At 38.5% G+C, this 19047-nt stretch overlaps 1 protein-coding gene across 8 annotated transcripts in view; it reads right to left on the bottom strand.

Moving 5' to 3' along the window:
* UBR3 (ubiquitin protein ligase E3 component n-recognin 3) overlaps positions 1-19047 on the bottom strand; it is a 112821-nt gene that overhangs the window by 87366 nt on the left and 6408 nt on the right. For all 8 annotated transcript variants that reach the window (XM_075180674.1, XM_075180673.1, XM_075180676.1 and 5 more), the window contains exons 2-9: positions 17481-17620; positions 13066-13218; positions 7891-8031; positions 4899-4948; positions 3483-3549; positions 1393-1523; positions 930-1158; positions 406-585 (exon numbers count right to left, since the gene is read on the bottom strand). In XM_075180674.1, coding sequence (XP_075036775.1) covers positions 406-585; positions 930-1158; positions 1393-1523; positions 3483-3549; positions 4899-4948; positions 7891-8031; positions 13066-13218; positions 17481-17620 — 1091 coding nt within the window. The remainder of the gene's footprint in view (positions 1-405; positions 586-929; positions 1159-1392; positions 1524-3482; positions 3550-4898; positions 4949-7890; positions 8032-13065; positions 13219-17480; positions 17621-19047) is intronic.

Below are 19047 nucleotides of genomic sequence, written 5' to 3' on the forward strand. Positions count from 1 at the left end.
TGTCCGTGCTGTGTGCTGCCCGTTCCAGACAAGAGCTGCCGGCCCCTCAGTGACAGCCGCCGATGCGGCTGTTATGTGTCAGAGGCCTCTGTTTCAAAATTAAATAAAAGTGAAGCGGGCTAAAACAGCCCATTTCACCGGGCACTAAACTGAAACTGCCACCTATACCAGAAGTGGGGTATAGAGAGGGAGGAGCTAGGGCTAGTTAACAAAGTTGTTAAAGTGCCCATCACCACGACTCTATACCCCAATGCCCCCGGTGACCACCAATAGGAGGATAGAGAAAAATAAATCTTCTTTTACAACTCATTATATAGAGTGGTCCTTCATACAATAGTTAGGCTAAATAGAGCAACAACGAACATCGACATGATAAAAGAACAAACAACTCTGAAATGTACCCACCTTGAAAAAAAGATACAAAATTCATCCATGTAACCAATAAACCGTGATCTTCTAAGAATTTCTTGGCTACACTTTGGTGGGAAAGAATATTGATAAAGTCGCTAACCAGCGGCCAATATGTATTGTTTTTCAGCAATGCTTCCCCACAGTTAACTACAACATGCAGACTGTTTTCTTCATCTGGAAAAAAAAAATTTAAATGAACATTAAACAGATTACTTGCTGTGAAACATTCTGTAAACGTTCAGGATAATCGGACATTCTGCAATAAGGCAGCTTTTATTTAAATGGTGCAAAATAATCAGAAAACAATGCTTTATTCTGGTTGGTTTTCATGTGAGCATTTCATCTAAAGAAAACCTATAGGGTCCTACACAAAATATACTTTATTCCAACTGATCGAACATTGATTATTTACTGACAGACACAGTTATATCTTCATTTTCTCTAGCCCAGATCTTTGATTACACCATGTTATATCACTGTATACCTGAAGCCAAAGCCACCTCCCAGCAGAACATTACCTTGTAATTCACTTTTGATAAGGCAACTTTCCATCATGTAAAGCAGCACAGTGACCATGATGTCCAAGAGCTGACACTCTTCAGTCACCTGGCGAGCCAGCTCCTCATTGCTGAACAGCTGGACACTGATGTGTACAATTCTGTTGGACATGGTGTCCGACTCGTGGCTCTTCTTCAGCGTTTTCATGATGAAAGCATAATGCTGTACAAAGGTCTTTGTAAATGCAATCTGCAAGAAAAATGTGCATATACTGAAAGGCTGTGGATGTGGCAGGAATGAATTTCTGACCTATGTGCAATATACACCCCACAAACAGACAAGATTTATGTGTGGGACATTTGGGCAGGAATAGGAGAATCACATTGCTGAAGGACTGAAAGAGAGATCTACTGACTGAAGAAGATTCTGCATGTAATGATCTATGTTGGTTCAAACAGGACAATGAAATGTGTGACAAGTTACCTTATAATCTTGGTCTGGCAGCATATTGAGCAAGAAAGTGACCATTTTCTGAGGAAATTCATACTTCACTGTCCAAAATAGCAGCTCCTCTAGAAAACATTTATGCTGCAAAACATCCATAATAGATTGATCTGTATCAAATGAAAGTAAATGTGTAATATACCATTAAACGTGGCATTTTGATCATTCAAAACAGGAAATGCTTCTTTTCTTCCCACAACCCTACCTCCCCCAGGAAAACACAAGTAATATAATAATATACCACCAAGGGCTGCTTCACATGAGTGTAAAAAAACTACTAATCTCTATTTTGCTCACTTTGTGTTGTGCAGACAGGACGCGACGAACTAGGCAGTATGGACAGAAACGCAAGGAAATGATCAATAGAAGTAGCCGGTACTATTTCTCATGTGTTATTTTCAAGCTGCACTCTTTGGAACGCAAGGAGGGAAACTGTTTGGACAAGTCCTAAGGATTGGTTGGAGACACTCTTATGAAAGTAGTCTGTAAGAGAACATCCAGTCCTGCTGATTAAGATCAATTTGATTTAGATGTCGGGGATTGAGTCTTACCTCTTTACCTTTCTTTCATCTCTTTTTACCCCACCTTTCTCTTTCCTCTGAGAACCTTCCCCCCTTCTTTTCTCTTCCCATATAATGGAAAATACCAACAACTTGGAATTCCTTAAGGAACCTATTGGGTACCTTGGTTCAATAACAATGTCTACTAGCTAGAACGTACATGTTACAAATTTTGATTATTACTATCTTTTTCGCTTCTGTCTGTACTGTTATAGTTGTATACTTGATCAGTTGACACTCTGTTACTGTATGTATGTAAACCTGAAATGCAATGTATAATTAATCCCTATTTTTATTTGTACCCTCATTTTTATTGTTGTTGTGGAAAAAAAAAAAATTTAAATGTAAAACACAAAAACAAAAATGGAAAAAAAAAAAAAAAAATATTTAAAAAAATTATGTCATGGGTAAGCTTCACAAAGGATCACTTTTATACCATCCTCCCTAGAGCCTTACTGTGGACCTGTTATGCAATCTGAAAACATCATACAATAAAAAGTACTACATAAGTGAAACCTAATTACAATACACAGTTATTAATGTGTACCATTCGTAAAGTAAATCAGCTATAAAACTTTGTTCCTCCTTTCGGTTTCCTACTTTCAGCTAAGTTATATAATGACTTGGACACTGCTCATATATTAATAGTTGGTGCAGACTGAAGATTCTAGAACACAAACAACATCTTTGCAATTAGAGATAAAGTCAAACTGTAAGATGTTTGCCAGTTCTCAGCACATGGTCACAGAGAGCATCACGGAAAGACTTACAGCACAACATGAATAATAATGAATATACGGATACTTGCCCAGAAGAGGGCTAACTTCATTCAGGCATATAAAAAGGTGAATTTAACAGGAGCTATACAGCTATAAGACACAATAAATGTAACGTGTTTAAATGTCGTCTGTTCATAAATCTGTTGAATGTCTAGTTGTGTGCAGGTGACAGTTCCACTTTAAAGGACCAGTAACAGCAAAGTATGTAAGCTCTTTAAAGAAGATTAACTTCTATTCTGTATTTGTATAAAAAATACTTTGCTCTGTGGAGTAGAAGTCATTCTATTTAGCATTTATGTTTTTCTCATGCAGATGTAATAAAGAACATATGACGAAAGAGTAATTTTCGTTTGCAATAATAATAAAAAAATAACAAAAACAAAAATTGTACTACTGTTGTTGCTAAACAAATGGAAAAGAAACCCCAGAATATATTTCCGTATCAATATATCTTTACAAGTCATATATCCCTTATCTCGGTGTAGCTTCAGCAGCATCTATAATATTCATAGTGACATGGCTGACCAGATGACATACAAAAACGTGTTAAAAAGATATTTTTAAAACATATACATGAGCATGTACAAGGACGGGTTAGAAAACACGAAGGTAACGTCTTGCAGTTTGGGGTGTTGCAAGCTGTGTAACACAAGACATTTGACATTTCACATGTTTGTTCTGACTGATGGTCCGGTTAAGAAGCCAGCAGGGTCATGTGAAGTGCACGTACCTTTGGTGCTCCTGCTTAATTTCACACGTTTTCGTTTCCCTACAGATGCTCTGTCATCCTGGTCCTCCTGGGACATTAATACAAACAGTACATTTAGCCCCTTTACATAACTATTGTCAGTCTCACTGTTCAGGAATAAACACACTCACAAAAACCCAAAAGGATCATTAAAAACAAAGATTCACTTTTAAATCACTGTATAGCGGCAAAAGCGGGGAATGGAAAATATTCTATAACGGGAACGGAAACAAAGTGAATACTTTTTGTCTTTGACTTTTCTAAAAAGTGTTTTTTAGGATCCAAGATAATAATAGTAACAAATCAGAACAATAATATATTCTGAAGACAATTTTTATCTATACAATCCATACTTTATCATACAGAATGTGCTTTAATGGCCTAGCATGGTGGACTGAATGGCAAGTGTGGATTTGTGTCATATTTGTAAGCAGCAGTAATTTAGTACTTATTGCTTAAGCACTGCCAGGATTTCATACAACATAAGACACACAATGGGATTGCCTCAAGATTATGGAACTCTTATGTAATCCACATGCTCACTGCGTGTAACAAGAAAGTGCATGTTAAAATGGTAATTCATAGTTTCCTTTAATGGTGGTAATTTAATTTCCCATGATGAGCTGCCGGACATCACCGCTGTGTCCGGCTGAGCTCATTTCTGAGTACTACGGTGCCTGAACATCACTGATTTTCCTGCGGGCCTCTATGAGGTGCGAAGAAAGAACAGTGAAGATACATGGCCATGGAGAGCTGTCACAACGGTTCCCGAGGCACATCACAGGGAAGTGAATTTCCCCCAATAAGTACTTATTCAACATTTTTAAAGAAAAAAAAAATACATATTATATATGTAAAACAGAAGCCCAGCACTCTCAGGACTTATAGTGCTGATAATATACAATCATGTGGCTAAACATTTTTTGCACAAGATAATGGACCTGATTCATTAAGGAAAGTTAAGTAAAAACAATTTGAATAAGCAGTCTCCTGGACAAAACCATGTTACAATGCAAGGGGTGCAAATTAGTTTTCTGTTTTGCACATAAGTTAAATACTGTCTGTTTTTCATGTAACACACAAATATCAACTTTAAATTTCAGTGTACAACTAAGCCATCCACTATTGTGTGCTACATGAAAAAACTGACAGTATTTAACTTATGTGCAAAACAGAAAACTAATTTGCACCCCTTGCATTATAACATGGCTTTGTCCAGGGGACTGCTTACTCAAATTGTTTTTTATTAACTTTCCTTAATGAATCAGGCCCACTGTCCTGTGCCTCTATGGAACTCCTTAAATGATTCTCATTCACGTTACCCAGTCTCATGTCTATACAACAGTGACGGCCCAAGATAGATCAATACATATTCGCTTAAAGGGTTTATTCACCTACCTCATCAGAAGAATCAGACTGTGCTGTTGTGACTTTTGCGCCTGCAATTTCTGCAAAAGATATATTTTGTTTATAATGGAAGTGTTCTGTACAAACGCAGTACATATTACGGTCTATATAAGTTTTATCTTTTTTATGCATGAAGACTTTTAGACAGTGGCTACAAGCTGTGGGATATGATAAAGATAGCACAGTGGCCTAGTGGTTAGCACTTCTGCCTCACAGCGCTGGGGTCATGAGTTCAATTCCCAACCATGGCCTTATCTGTGTGGAGTTTGTATGTTCTCCCTGTGTTTGTGTGGGTTTCCTCCAGGTGCTCCGGTTTCCTCCCACACTCCAAAAACATAATAGGTTAATTGGCTGCTATCAAAATTGACCCTAGTGTCTCTCTCTGTCTGTGTCTATGTTAGGGAATTTAGACTGTAAGCTCCAATGGGGCAGCGACTGATGTGAATGAGTTCTCTGTACAACGCTGCGGAATTAGTGGTGCTATATAAATAACTGATGATGATAACCCACATACTGATTACACCAAGATGCACTAGAGGGACAGTATGAGACTTCAACATACATTTTACCTACATAATTCATACAGAGGTGCTAGAAAGTTGGTGAACCCTTTACAATTTGTGGAATTTCTGGATAAACCTTAAATGTATTCAGATCTTCATCTAAGTTATAAAAATAGATAAAGTTTAGGTGACACTGCCCTGTTTAATTTCAGTACCAAAGATTGGCCTTCACCACACAAGCTTGTGAACGCATGCCAAGCATCGATCAAAGCAGATTTGTGACAGACTCCTGGGGGGTTGGGGGCGGGGGAAGAATTGCCGATGCTCATCAGGCTGGAAAAGGTCACAAATGATTTCTCGAGACTTTGGGCTTCACCAATCCAATGTAAGGAATGACTAAGCCAGACCTGTAAAAAGAGCAGTTCCGTAAGGAGAAATGGGCCAAAATTCCACCAAGCAGATGTGCAAGACTGATCAACACTAAAGTTAGGTACACACTATAGGTTCACCAGATTATTGTGCCAATCACATGATAAACGACTGTTAGGTCCGATATCACATTAGTGTATACACTCCAACAAGCATGTTTTATCGTCCCAAAGCACATGGAATCGTTTGATTTGATTTTATAACCAGACTAAAAATCTCTATAAAAGATTGAACGATGTTGTACCAATTCTGCAGTGCGGACGTACTCATGATCATGTCAGACAATTCTGCCGATAGTTCCCCCATCATGAGCGACAACTCTGGGTGAGCATATTGAAATTTATGATGTTGTCTCTTACGCTTTCCACGTGCTGTTTTGCCAAGGCGAGAACCAACAAAACACGAGCCTTTCATTTATTTGAAGCGGTGATTATTATATTTCAATAAATTGTAACAAGAGTGAATGGAGTTGCCGAACGTACACACACAAAGCTAAACAATGGAATGAATGGCGATGATGATATTGGGGGCAGCATGGTGGCTAAGTGGTTAGCACTTCTGCCTCACAGCGCTGGGGTCATGAGTTCAATTCCCGACCATGGCCTTATCTGTGTGGAGTTTGTAGTTCTCCCCGTGTTTGCGTGGGTTTCCTCCAGGTGCTCCGGTTTCCTCCCATACTCCAAAAACATAATAGTAGGTTAATTGGCTGCTATCAAAAATTGACCCTAATCTCTGCTGAGGGGCTCCTCCGTGGGCTTTATATCATAATCAAACTCCACTCCAGTTTTAGTGATATATGAATATGGAATGGTATTTCTAAGCAAGTGTATTTTTCTCTCATCAGATGCATGAATCCTCATACTAGATAAATGTACAATTGTCTTACGAATATGAGGAAACCATGAGAGTGTTTGTGTGTCCTGCTGTATGTAAACACGTGTTATCTGCTTCGGATTAACCTCTTGATACTCTGTAATGCCCTCTTTTTTATTGAAAAAAGATGTTCCTAATAAAAAAGTGTCTCTGTGTGTGTGTGTGTGTGTATATTAGGGAATTTAGACTGTAAGCTCCAATGGGGCAGGGACTGATGTGAATGAGTTCTCTGTACAGCGCTGCGGAATCAGTGGCGCTATATAAATAAATGATGATGATGATATTTCCGGTTTCTGGCTGTATGTTTGTGGCTCTGCATTTAAATTAATTTAGCATATTGCTGCAGGGATGGCATAGATCTGTACACTGCGTATGTAGTCACCATCTTTTGAACTGATGGTTACGTCAGACAAAAATCACAAATCGAACAGTAAATCATGTAAAATGTGTACAGTGTGTACGCAGGAATTGGTATGCTGATCAGGTCTTTCCCAACAAAGAAATGTAATGTTGAGTCATTTTGATCAACAAATGAATAAGAAAGTAAATCCTTTTGTGTGTTATTTGATTTAGTGGGTTCTCTTTATCTGTTTTTATTACTTGATGATAAAGATCTGAACACATTTAAGATCACATTTATGCAGCAATTCAGAAAATTCCAAAGAGTTCACAATCTTTCTAGCACCACTGTCTATAATAACTTCACATATATGACTTGAAGTAGAATATAGATACAGAATAGTTTAAACAGAGGTAGGGGACTCATACTAGTGTCAAAGAAACTGGTTATATTACTTTGGCCTTTGTCATATTGTCTCCATGCATTCACAAGCTGTGCTACAAAATATACTACAGTACAGCAGTATGCCATGACTTGGACGCAGCAGCAGTGTACTGTGATTAATGTGTCCTGGACAGCCATCACAACCTCTGTGCTAGGTTTACAGTGTCATATGCAGGAGCGTAATGTTATACACAGAGTCATCTGCTCGCTCACATAGAGCTTCTCCTGGTAAATGTACACAGAAGACAGCAGCACTGGCTGGCTATTAGATATGGGGGTGCTACTGCGAATAAATGGATGTTATAGTGGTGTGTTCAGAACAGTCATTATTTAGTTTGCATAAAAGAAAAATGGAAAGATTCATCACGTTCCGGCGCAGGAATATTAAACGGACCTTGTACGGGTAATGTACTTGCATCTGGCAACTGCTCTGGATTCCCACTGGGAGGTTTCTCTTCAGGAAAAGCCAGACCAGATCCCTTCAGGGCAATAAGGTACTTTTCATGACTCTGCCCGGATGCATTTTCAGAAGGACCTAAAAACAAACATACAGGATATTTTCACTACAATGAAACAGCTCTACCTTTAAAAAGGACCTCATATGGAGTGTACTATAGCATAGCGGTGTATTCAGATATAAACATACAGCACACCATGCAGTATTTTTCCAAATATAGGGAGTGGCTGTAGCGGGGACCCAGCCACACTCACTTGTCACCATTCACAGAATTGTAGCTGTACGTTCTAAACAGCGGCCGCTTCTAACCATGCCAGCAATGCCAATCACTAGGACACTGACTTGTGCTATAGACCACCTCATTCTGTGAAATGTCCGGCGGTAAGAAGAGGAGGCTTTGCAACATTTACTTATACTAGAGCTACATACACTGCAAGGCCCACTAAATCATTTAAATAATGCAGCCACAGTCTACTTGTTAATAGCTATTCTCAATGTATGACTTAATGAACATGTAGGAAATAACTGCTCCGATCATCATTCATCAAATAGATAAGATTACCGACACCGGATTAGTTAGCTGCAAACTAAAAGCTACACAGGATAATGCCGCCCTAATGTGAAACAAAGGTATTAGCAATCACTGAGGAGGTCAAGGTTGCAGGTCGAGTGCTTTTATACAGGTCACAGAACACCCAAAGTGACGTCGGAGATTGTTATACAGGTCACAAAACATCTCAGATGGTTATACAGGTATGGGATGTTTTACCTGGAGACCCGATCTTCAAAACAATCTGAGAACACAAGGCAAAAATATAAGCAATAAATTGTTCAATTGAACAGCGGCTCTAATTGTCTCTGTTCAGTCACTAGGGGGCTCCAGGTCCCATTTTGAGGACATAGGTCAGTGATGGCTAACCTGTGACACTCCAGCTGTTGTGAAACTACAAGTCCCAGCATGCTTTGCCAGTAGATAACTAGCTGATAGCTGGCAAAGCATGCTGGGGCTTGTAGTTTCACAACACCTGGAGTGTCAGAGGTTAGCCATCACTGACATAGGTGCTCTAAACGGATGGTACACAGCATAGATCAAAAGGAGAGGTGCTGGGAGTATTGGGTTCTGCATTATACCCTGATCAAGAAGTGAGACTGAATATAAATATTTAACATGGAATAATATTACTAATTTACAGTCAATTATGAAAGCACAAGCAGTGTTCATTAAACAATTTTTATTAAAAAAAAACAAAAAAAAACTAACTAGGATTCCTATAAATATGCCACACAAAGCGTTTATCTCAAAAATAAGCATGGTATCTAATAATGATCTAGTCGAAACGAACAACTCAAAATCAGGCGTGTTGGTAAATGCAGTTAGAAAATGACCACTGGTAGAGGATTACTATTTTCGTATGTAGACATCTTCCAACCACACTAACAGGTCCCGTTGCAATCCGGACATGATCTTGAGCGCTAAACTACCAACGATATTAATGCCCAGCACTTGGGCCAAGTAGAAGAATAGACCCTTGTGTGGCAGCTTTAGATAATAAACAAGGGATTTTGCTACAGCAGTCACAATTTCTTGGAAACCTCAAAATCAGGAACATTCTTAATGAAGACGCTTTAGAACTTCCTACACGAGCAAGGAAAATGCTCTGATCTGGCATGTAGCTAAAGATTTACAGCATTCAGCCAACCTCCTACACACCGCACAGAGGACCTGACAGATTTCTGGCACTTCAATTTGCATTATAGCAGCAACCTGTCTTTACCACACATATACCCACAAAGATGTTATTCATTAAGATATAAAGAGCACAAAAAAAAAAAAAAAGAGTAGAACTAATCTCTGAAAAATATATTTTTACATTATGTTTATCTGTTAATTTATTAGTGCACATATCTGTATGAAATCAGAAAGCCGGCAACCCCTCTTCCAGGTCTAAATCACCATTATATATTGGTGTGTGAGTGCAGAGGTCAGTGACATTTACTGTATTGTCCTTACTGCACTCAATCCCTAAAACAAGTTAATCACACCTAATTGGAGGACTATTTCAAGAAAACCCATAATTTCTGCAAGAATTAAAGTATCACCAAAGACCACTGAAATAGGTATATAATTAAGAAATCAAGGAAGCGTGTTTGTGTTGTTGTATATACCAAAGTGGAAGCTCTGGAGTCCCAAGGCACCTAGGGTGTTGTCGGTTTACTTAAACTTATTATTTTAGAGGATTTGTATACTTTGATTACTTTATGTTGCATTTATACACAACAAATCTGAAAAAACAATCAGTGTTCTGATAAAACATGTAACAGCAAGTCTTCAGATCAGCCTCATCTGCAACACACTACTAATCTGAATGGTATTTCAAAAGCAAATAACTAGGTAAAGCGAGAATGCAAAACACTGTAAATTAGTAACCATAAATGAGGATCCTCAGTGGTCAATACCAGTGCAGGCCAATCTCTTATTTGGAATGTCCAAATATATTTGTTTACTAGGTATAATCCTAGTGCTTGTGTTGTTGAACCAATATTACTGGAACCACAAGAACAAGGACTGCCTTTGTTGATCAAGTGACTGCTATAAACATTATGACTTCATGCTCCTGAAAATATCTCAGCCAGGGAAGAGCAAGTTATTTAACAGTGTGTATGTCTTGTATACAGAGGAGGATATTAGTAAATATTATACTAATCTATCTGCACTATCATTTAAAAACAGGTAAAGAAAAATATATATTTTATTACTGTGTTTTATTACTGTACACTACGACATTTGCTGGCGTTCTATAAATAAATGTTGCTGATATACAGATATCTATCTCTATCTATACACACAATCTGCAATACAACCTATAATTGTATTCTATATTTCCTTTACTCGCACCAGAATACAGACTGTAACCTCCAGAATGTAAAAGGCTGTACACCAATAAAACAAGCACCCAGAGTGAAAGTATAAGAACAGTATCTGCCAATTACATTGACAGGGAAAGAGCCCAAAAAAATAAATACAAGTGAGGCACCTGCCAGTAATCACCCCTTAAATTGGTAACAAAAGGAAAAACATTCAAGAAAATGCAATTCGGTAACTTCATTAGATAAAAAGAAAGAGCTGATTCCTATAAGAGTAGCATGGAGAGCTAAACCCATGTTCCACAACAGTTTTATAGACTCATCAAAGCTCTCATAAAAAGACATAGCTCACACGATGATGTACGGCTGAACTTTAAATATGGAATATGAAACTGACAAAAACGTCTAAGCACTGGCAGTAATGGGTTAACTACTGTGCTATAAAAACCCTGAGAGCTAAATCAGAATAACTGAGAGTGGAGTCTTGCTGCTTTCTATATGTTTACTGTGGAGTATTTCTAAATGTGTTAGCACCTTGTCATCATTAGCAGATTGTGGATGCACTATACGTTCACACGTTGCTTTAATACGTGGAATATCCTAGATTGTGCTCTCCTATCCAGACTGCCTTGTTCTATTTTAAGAACCTTCTCCAGTTCCTCATTTCTGTCTCACCTGAGAATGGCCCCAGCTGCCTGAACACACTAGCTGGCTGTAAGCGTGAGGCCATAGAACAGTAAAGGGAAGATGGAAGTGATCTGATCATTGTGCAGAAAGGTAACAGAGATGAGCTGTAATGCAGTGGTTAAGCCTGATCACACAACAGCTAGTACGGCCATGTAGATCGATGCACACAGATCTGTATATTCCAAGTGCAGGGCTTACAGTTCAGCTAATGACATCACTCGTGAGGTGAGGGTCATGGGCTAATCGGATGTTCTACCACAGTCCCAATCAAATCCAATGAGAGTTTCAGTATTCAGAATGATTGTGGCTCCCACATGGATCCAATTAGGTTGAAAACCGCGTACAAATATTATTATTTTACGTTATTTCAGAAGGTTCTCCAAAAAAAGAAGTAGCCGCTGCTGCAATAGATATATCTATCCATCTATAATATGTATTATATATACATTCACCACTAAACTACACCTAATGTAGCCTGAAGCAAACTTATCCACCTACACAAGTACTAAGGACCACAAGCACTAAAGGATCTATTTATCAAACTCAAATAACACCAAAATGCCAGAGAAATCAGCAGTATTCTCCAGGGAATGACTTTCAGGGACCTCCCCTTTGTTTCTCCTGCAATAACCTATTTTTCATTGGTTACCGCAGTCCCCGTAGAACTCGATAGAACTGCGATCTGAGTAACTTATGAAGTGACAAAAAGCTTTGCTTTTCATCCCAAGCTAATGCCATATCAGGGGTTAATGGGGTCCAGTAAAGTCAGAAAAGCTTTGATCGATCCCCCGCTGGGTCAAATCACTGTGCGTATGTGCAGACGTTTCCATAGATCTCCATTCTGCCGTTGAACAGCAAAAATACTTTGTGGAGGAAGAGGGGCTCTTCACCAGGGCTCCCAGAGCAGCCCCAGCATGGTAAACAACAGCGGTATTTTATTATGTATCTCTGCAATTTGCAGCGATAAATAAGGATTGTTATTGTAGCTCATTAGTACATAGACCCTAAAAAGTCACTGTTTATGAATTACCAAAGAGCTAGAAGTAACATTCACATATATGTTAAAAGCAAAGCAATGCTGTAAGCCCTGTTAGCCAGTAGATAAGAAGTTCAAACGTTTCATTTGTCCTCAAATGACAAATAGATCTGCAAGATTTCATGACTCTATATATAATACACCCACACACAAAACAATGCACATATGAGGAGTTTAAACTAATGGAAAAGGGAAAAGTGACAGGTGGAGAAATACATTTTAAACCAGAAAGTGCCAAATGCTGTCTGAAAGCAGTAGTGTTCAGAACAGGTCCCCAGATAAAGAGTGTGAAAGTCTATGACAGTCTAATTGGGATTTGGCCACAGAGCGGGTGGGCGACCTCAGGAGAATTATGCGGGCAGATTTCATAAAAAAAAAAACAAAAAAAAACACAAATCATAATTTGTGGTATGTTCTTACTGTATCAAATATTGTCAGAAATATCAGATGAATTCAAACTGCGTTTGTTAATAAGACCTAGCTGAACAAGCCATTCCATGACCTCTCGCCAGAGCAACTCTTACCAGAGCAAAGGTCTTTGTAATATTGCTGATTGGTGAGAACTTGGGTGAGGACGGATCTCATTGCTCCTCCCATCTTGGTTAGGTCCTCCAGGAAGGAGATCTGGGGATCCAGTGTCTGAAGTGTCTTCTGGAGGTCTTTGTCAGATGCTGAATCTAGGAGCATTAAAAGAGGATTTGAATTACAGAGTAACCACGGTAGACAAAAAAAAAAAAAAGATTCTGGGAATGAAAAGAAGAAAACATTATAATAATAGACGTTTAGGCACAGCATCTTGTAAAACATTCTGCATTATTTTTAAACTATACACAAAGTATAATGAGTCTAGTGAAAATTATATCTTGGCTTGCTCTACCAGTTGACACTTAGATCTGCATTCTAAGATAACATTGCTCACGTAATTAGAGTTGCATAATACAAGATTTTAAAAAAATGAATTAAAGTATAAACATGTAAAACAACTTTCTGCAGGTATTTTTGGCAATTGTCTGCCAATTTGGTCAATAAGAGCCAAAACGGCACTTGTGTAGCCAGCTTTAAAAAAGCTTAGTTTCTCCGTAAGATAAAATAATTCTATATACATTTTTTTTTGCTTAAACAATTTGTAGAATTTTTTCCTGCACACTTTAATTGCTCTCCAAAACAATATTTCTTAACAGAAGTTATATTGCGCATTCTGCTACAGTAATATTAGATGGCATGCAGCAGCATAAAAACAAGGATGCCTGAAAATGGGAGAATATTAGCTTGCCATTACCAAAACGAAACATAAATAGGGCATCACTCAGAGACTATCCTAACTTTGTTTAACTGCGCAAGAAGAGCCAAACAAAAATGTGTTTTTTTGGGTTTGTTTTTTTTAAGTAGTTCCCACCTTGTAACTAATATAATATTGCACTAGAGCATTGCTTGCAAGTGGGTCGTGGATGGGTTTGAAATTGTTATTTAGAGAGATAAAATAGCAATGTAAATATCTCTGACTACCCACAAGTTTGTACAGCCATGTTTATTACACACACTAGTTATATTATACGGTGTATTTACATTCTTAAAATCAATACTTTGCAATATATGTAGTATGTACAGGTAGCATTCATTGAGACACAGGTAAAATAAATAAGGTAAAATGAGAAAGTCTTTTACCTTCCAAAAACACACACTAAGAGATGCCCTAACACTGGGCAACCCAACAGCTCAGCCTGGCATACATACATGTGTACGGGCAAATCTGAAAGATCCAGGTGTCTGGCTGTAACACACCAGGGGGTAAATGTATTAACCTCTGATTTCTTGAAGTCCCGCGAGTTCGGTGCCTTCACAAGGCAGCGCCGCTTTAAATTTAAGCGCTGAAGACGCCGAACTCGCGGGACTTCAAGAAACCGAGGACAGCATTAGCACAGCCCGACAATGGCCACATACACAGATGTAGGCACTGTCCGACTATATCTACCATCCTTAGATACAGATTGGATTGGCTCTCTTTTCGGGGCCATACATACTGCAATTTGCTGCCAATTAGAACAAAGATGAACTGGCAGTCCAAATCATTGCAGATATTGGCGGAATCCCAAAGAATGGGCAATACCACGTGCAGCCTGTAGTTATGTCACCCACTGAAAATAACAAACACAGTCCATTATGGAGCTGGTGATAAGGGATCATCATCATCAGCAGCTATTTATATAACACCACTAATTAAGCATAAATCTGTAGGATCAGGCCCAGATTTGCCACTGTGGAAAAGTTACAATTCAGGTGGGGCAGTTAAATATTCTACAGTACAAAGAGGGGTACAACAGGCCCAGGGGTAGGGGCGATGGCGGGTAGAGGGTAACGTTATCCATCTTTAGCGCCTAAACAGGCAGAGCTGTGCCGCTGGATGGACTTATCTCCATTCTGCGATCATGTGAGTATAGATTACAGTTTCATGACTCAAGTGTCGGGTGGGAAGTAGCGATCTCATGGTGTTCCACAAAAAATTCATGTGACAAACATTCTCCTTACTTTATTATAATTTCAAGATAACTACAGTGCCACTTCAATAATCACATTTCCCTTGCAGACTGTTCATTTTCCGCACTGGAAGTAGAAGCTATATAAATAATATGTTGGATGGGTTTTAAGACAGAGCAGAAGTGCTGTACAAGCCAAAGTACAAAACCTTACAATCTGCAAGACCTCCCACATGCAACATGTTAACAGCCAGTATAAGGCAGACCTTTATATCTATAACAAACAATTAGGGGCCCCTAAAACCATCATTTACAACAAATAATATCGCCAATATTGAATATGGCAGAATAAAGGTTCTAAAGTCCTGGTTTGCACAAAAATTAATTTAAGGCATATAACACATTCCTCTCCGGCTCGCTAAATTTAGTGGGGGTCAATTGGTTCTGTGTCCTAAGTGTGAGAGAAGTGGGGGTTTGTATAAGTCGATTGGTGGTGGGAGTGCCTGCCATTACGCCAGGACTATGTATATTTGGTTTGGGGCTGGACAAGAACATTCATAAGCTTATTAGATTGCTTATTAATACTATACTTATGCTGGCAAAAGTGGTCATCGCTAGGAAGTGGATAGCTCCCGAGGGCCCGACCATGAGAAATTGGATTGATCTTGTTAATGAAACAGTAGGCCATGAGAGATTCATGTACACTACTAGGAACCTAAATTATAAATATGAAAAGATCTGGTATAGATAGAGAACGTCCCCTTATGTTACAGAATATTTGAGGGAGGTGGAGCTTTCCTAATGTTGTGTTTGGAGCAGGCACCCAGCCGGTTTTACTATTACGGTCAATGTTTTTTGTATCTTTTGTCAATATTGCTGTTTTATTTCCTCATTGCATCTTGTATTTTAGGCAGTTCACATGGATTGTCTTTATTTTCTGAGATATAATGCATTTTGATTATGTTATTCATAATCATATGACACTGCTTGTGCCCCTGCATGGGTTTTAGTTTGTTATTCTAGCCTAATGTTTTGGACTTTTTTCTTGTGTTTGTTAAAGAAAAACAAAAAGCAATAACATTTTGCTTGATTTAAAAGCATATAACATCAGAAAAAGTCAATATATAATATACCTATTAATAAAATGTATGCATAAAGACAAATTAGAATCAGTAGAAATATATGCGCAAAATAGAAGTATTGTATTAAATATGTATGTGCACAAAGACAAATGTTTCAGGAAGACCAAATGTGGATTTTTAGAGCTAACAAAGTCTCAAAGTCAATAAGTATCAATAGATGGTGTTGAAACTTGTAGGAGTTAAAAGCGAGTGGCCAGTTCACCTAAACTCCCCAAGACAAGTATGATGGACAAACAATCCCTTTATTGATTCAGTAGTGAACAAATATAATCAAGTGTTACTGTGCAGGAATCAGCATGATATCAAGCTGCAGACGTACAACCTCTCAGACAACCACTAATAAAAGTCAAGTGTTACTGCACATATGAGAACGTGTCAGACTGCAAAATACAACCTCTCCATCTGATGTTGGCGGACGGTGAAGCAAATAGTTGATTGGGGAGCTCTCATCCCCTTATTCCAGTAATAATAGTCGATACAAAGCTTTTTGAAAAAGTCACCTGTCAGGGATGAAACACATCATATGGCTGTATCGATATACTAATAAGACCATTATTAGTTTCAGCACCGGAGCAGAGATTCAATTATAAGTGGCTTTTTCATCTGTAATCGTGCATTGGAATGGAACGCTAAAGTCACCCTGGTGCAATCTCCCAGCTCCCTCCCGTAACTAGACCCTTGCGGGTAAGGTGAACATCAGGTGCACGCAAGAAGTATCCGGCTCTTCTTACTGGAATAAGGGGATGAGAGTTCCCTAATCAAATATTTGCTTGACTGTCTGCAACACATGTTCTCATATGTGCAGCAACACTTGACTTTTGTTTGTGGTTGTCTGAGAGTTTATAGCCTGCAGTTTGATATCATGCTGATTCATGCACAGTAACACTTCATTACATTTGTTCACTACTGAATCATTAAAAGGAGGATTGTTTGTACATCATACTTGTCTTGGGGAGTTTAGGTGAGATGACCACTCACTTTTAACTCCTGGATAGAACAGATGTCAATTTTAGACAGAAATCAGCTAGTATTAAACATTCAGACTCATCTTTACATTTCACATTGTTAATAGAGAATTATAATAAGATACAGGTCCTCAGATTGCCAAGCCGGCACCTGAAGCTCATTTAGGGGTAAATTTACTAAACTGCGGGTTTGAAAAAGTAGAGATGTTGCCTATAGCAACCAGATTCAAGCTGTCATTTTGTGGAATGTACTATATTTTAACTAGAATCTGATTGGTTGCTATAGGCAACATCTCCACTATTTCAAACCCGCAGTTTAGTAAATATACCCCTTAGTCTACTTCTCATTTACACATACCTGGCTCATTGTAACCATCTCTTAAGTATTGAATAAGATAAAGGATGAAGCGAGGAATAACCAGTTCAGACATCACCAGTAGATCCTGGGGCACAGAGGGGGCACACGAGCTGGACTTTACTCTGTGTCTTTTACAGAATCTAAAACAGAAAAGAAAGATATTTTCATGGATTAACAGATCTGACTGTAAGTGATAAGGGCATAAGATATTACATGCTATCAAACCTCAACATGTTTTCCTTTGAGGAAGTAAATCACATTTTTTAACAATATTTTATTGTACTAATATTGGGGTACTTTTATTTTAATACAAGTGGAGCTGCTGTATTGATTCCTTGCTAAAAGTAAAATTAAAGGGGATATCCATATGTGTATATATGTTTATGCAGTAGAATCCCTTTCAATAATTTTCAATGTGTACTTATTTTTAGAGATTCCAATGCAGTATATTTCGTGGTCAAATTATTTAATAAACTTGGATAAAAATTAGGGTAGGAAAAGCGAGTTCTATGACTACAAGCTTGATTAACATTTGTTAATTAAATTCTATTGTGATGTATTTTTTTGCTGGCAATATTTATAGGATAACGTATCCCCTACCCTACTAAGAGGAGGGTGTTGTAAGGCACAGATTACATTTATTGTCATGGGCAGTACGGTGGCTAAGTGGTTAGCACTTCTGCCTCACAGCACTGGGGTCATGAGTTCAATTCCCGACCATGGCCTTATCTGTGTGGAGTTTGTATGTTCTCCCCGTGTTTGCGTGGGTTTCCTCTGGGTGCTCCGGTTTCCTCCCACACTCCAAAAACATACTGGTAGGTTAATTGTCTGCTATCAAAATTGACCCTAGTCTGTCTGTCTGTGTATGTTAGGGTATTTAGACTGTAAGCTCCCATGGGGCAGGGACTGTTGTGAATGAGTTCTCTGTACAGCGCTGTGGAATCAGTGGCGCTATATAAGTAAATGGTGATGATGATGATAGAAACATAAGGGGCCTCATGCAGACTGCTCTTATAAAGGACACTTGGGTAGAGTGTGGCACCATGTGATACAGAAGTATAAATGTGTTGATCAATGTACTCACAGAAATAACAATAGTTATATATAGATTATATAAATGGACTACGGTACTTTAAATGGAACTTGCCTCCGAAAAATGAGAAACAGTGGAGGATGACATTGTTTTCTTCTCAAAGTGGACACTAGTGTGTTGTGTGGTCGGTGAGGGATGTAAAATGTTTCCTGTAGTACACTTTGCAGATTATTTACTGAGAAGGATGGGCTCACCAAAATATGGCAGCATGCAGTAAGCAAATTGCAAATGATTTTATGATTACATTAGAACTCACCTCCCTCTACAATATGTTTAAATATTTTTCTCAGGCTTAGTTCCACTGTAAATAAGGTGTGCAGAGGAAAACATTATAGATCAGTCACTTTCTGGTCATACACTTCTCCTCAAATCCAACAAAGGAAATCCATCCATTGATGAAAAGCATGGTGTGCTCCCTAATTCTGCTACACATTAGTATCAGGGTTAGGAAATAGAGGTCTTGCTGGTGATTGG

Source organism: Mixophyes fleayi, chromosome 7 (assembly GCF_038048845.1).
Source record: "Mixophyes fleayi isolate aMixFle1 chromosome 7, aMixFle1.hap1, whole genome shotgun sequence".
NCBI lineage: Eukaryota > Metazoa > Chordata > Amphibia > Anura > Limnodynastidae > Mixophyes > Mixophyes fleayi.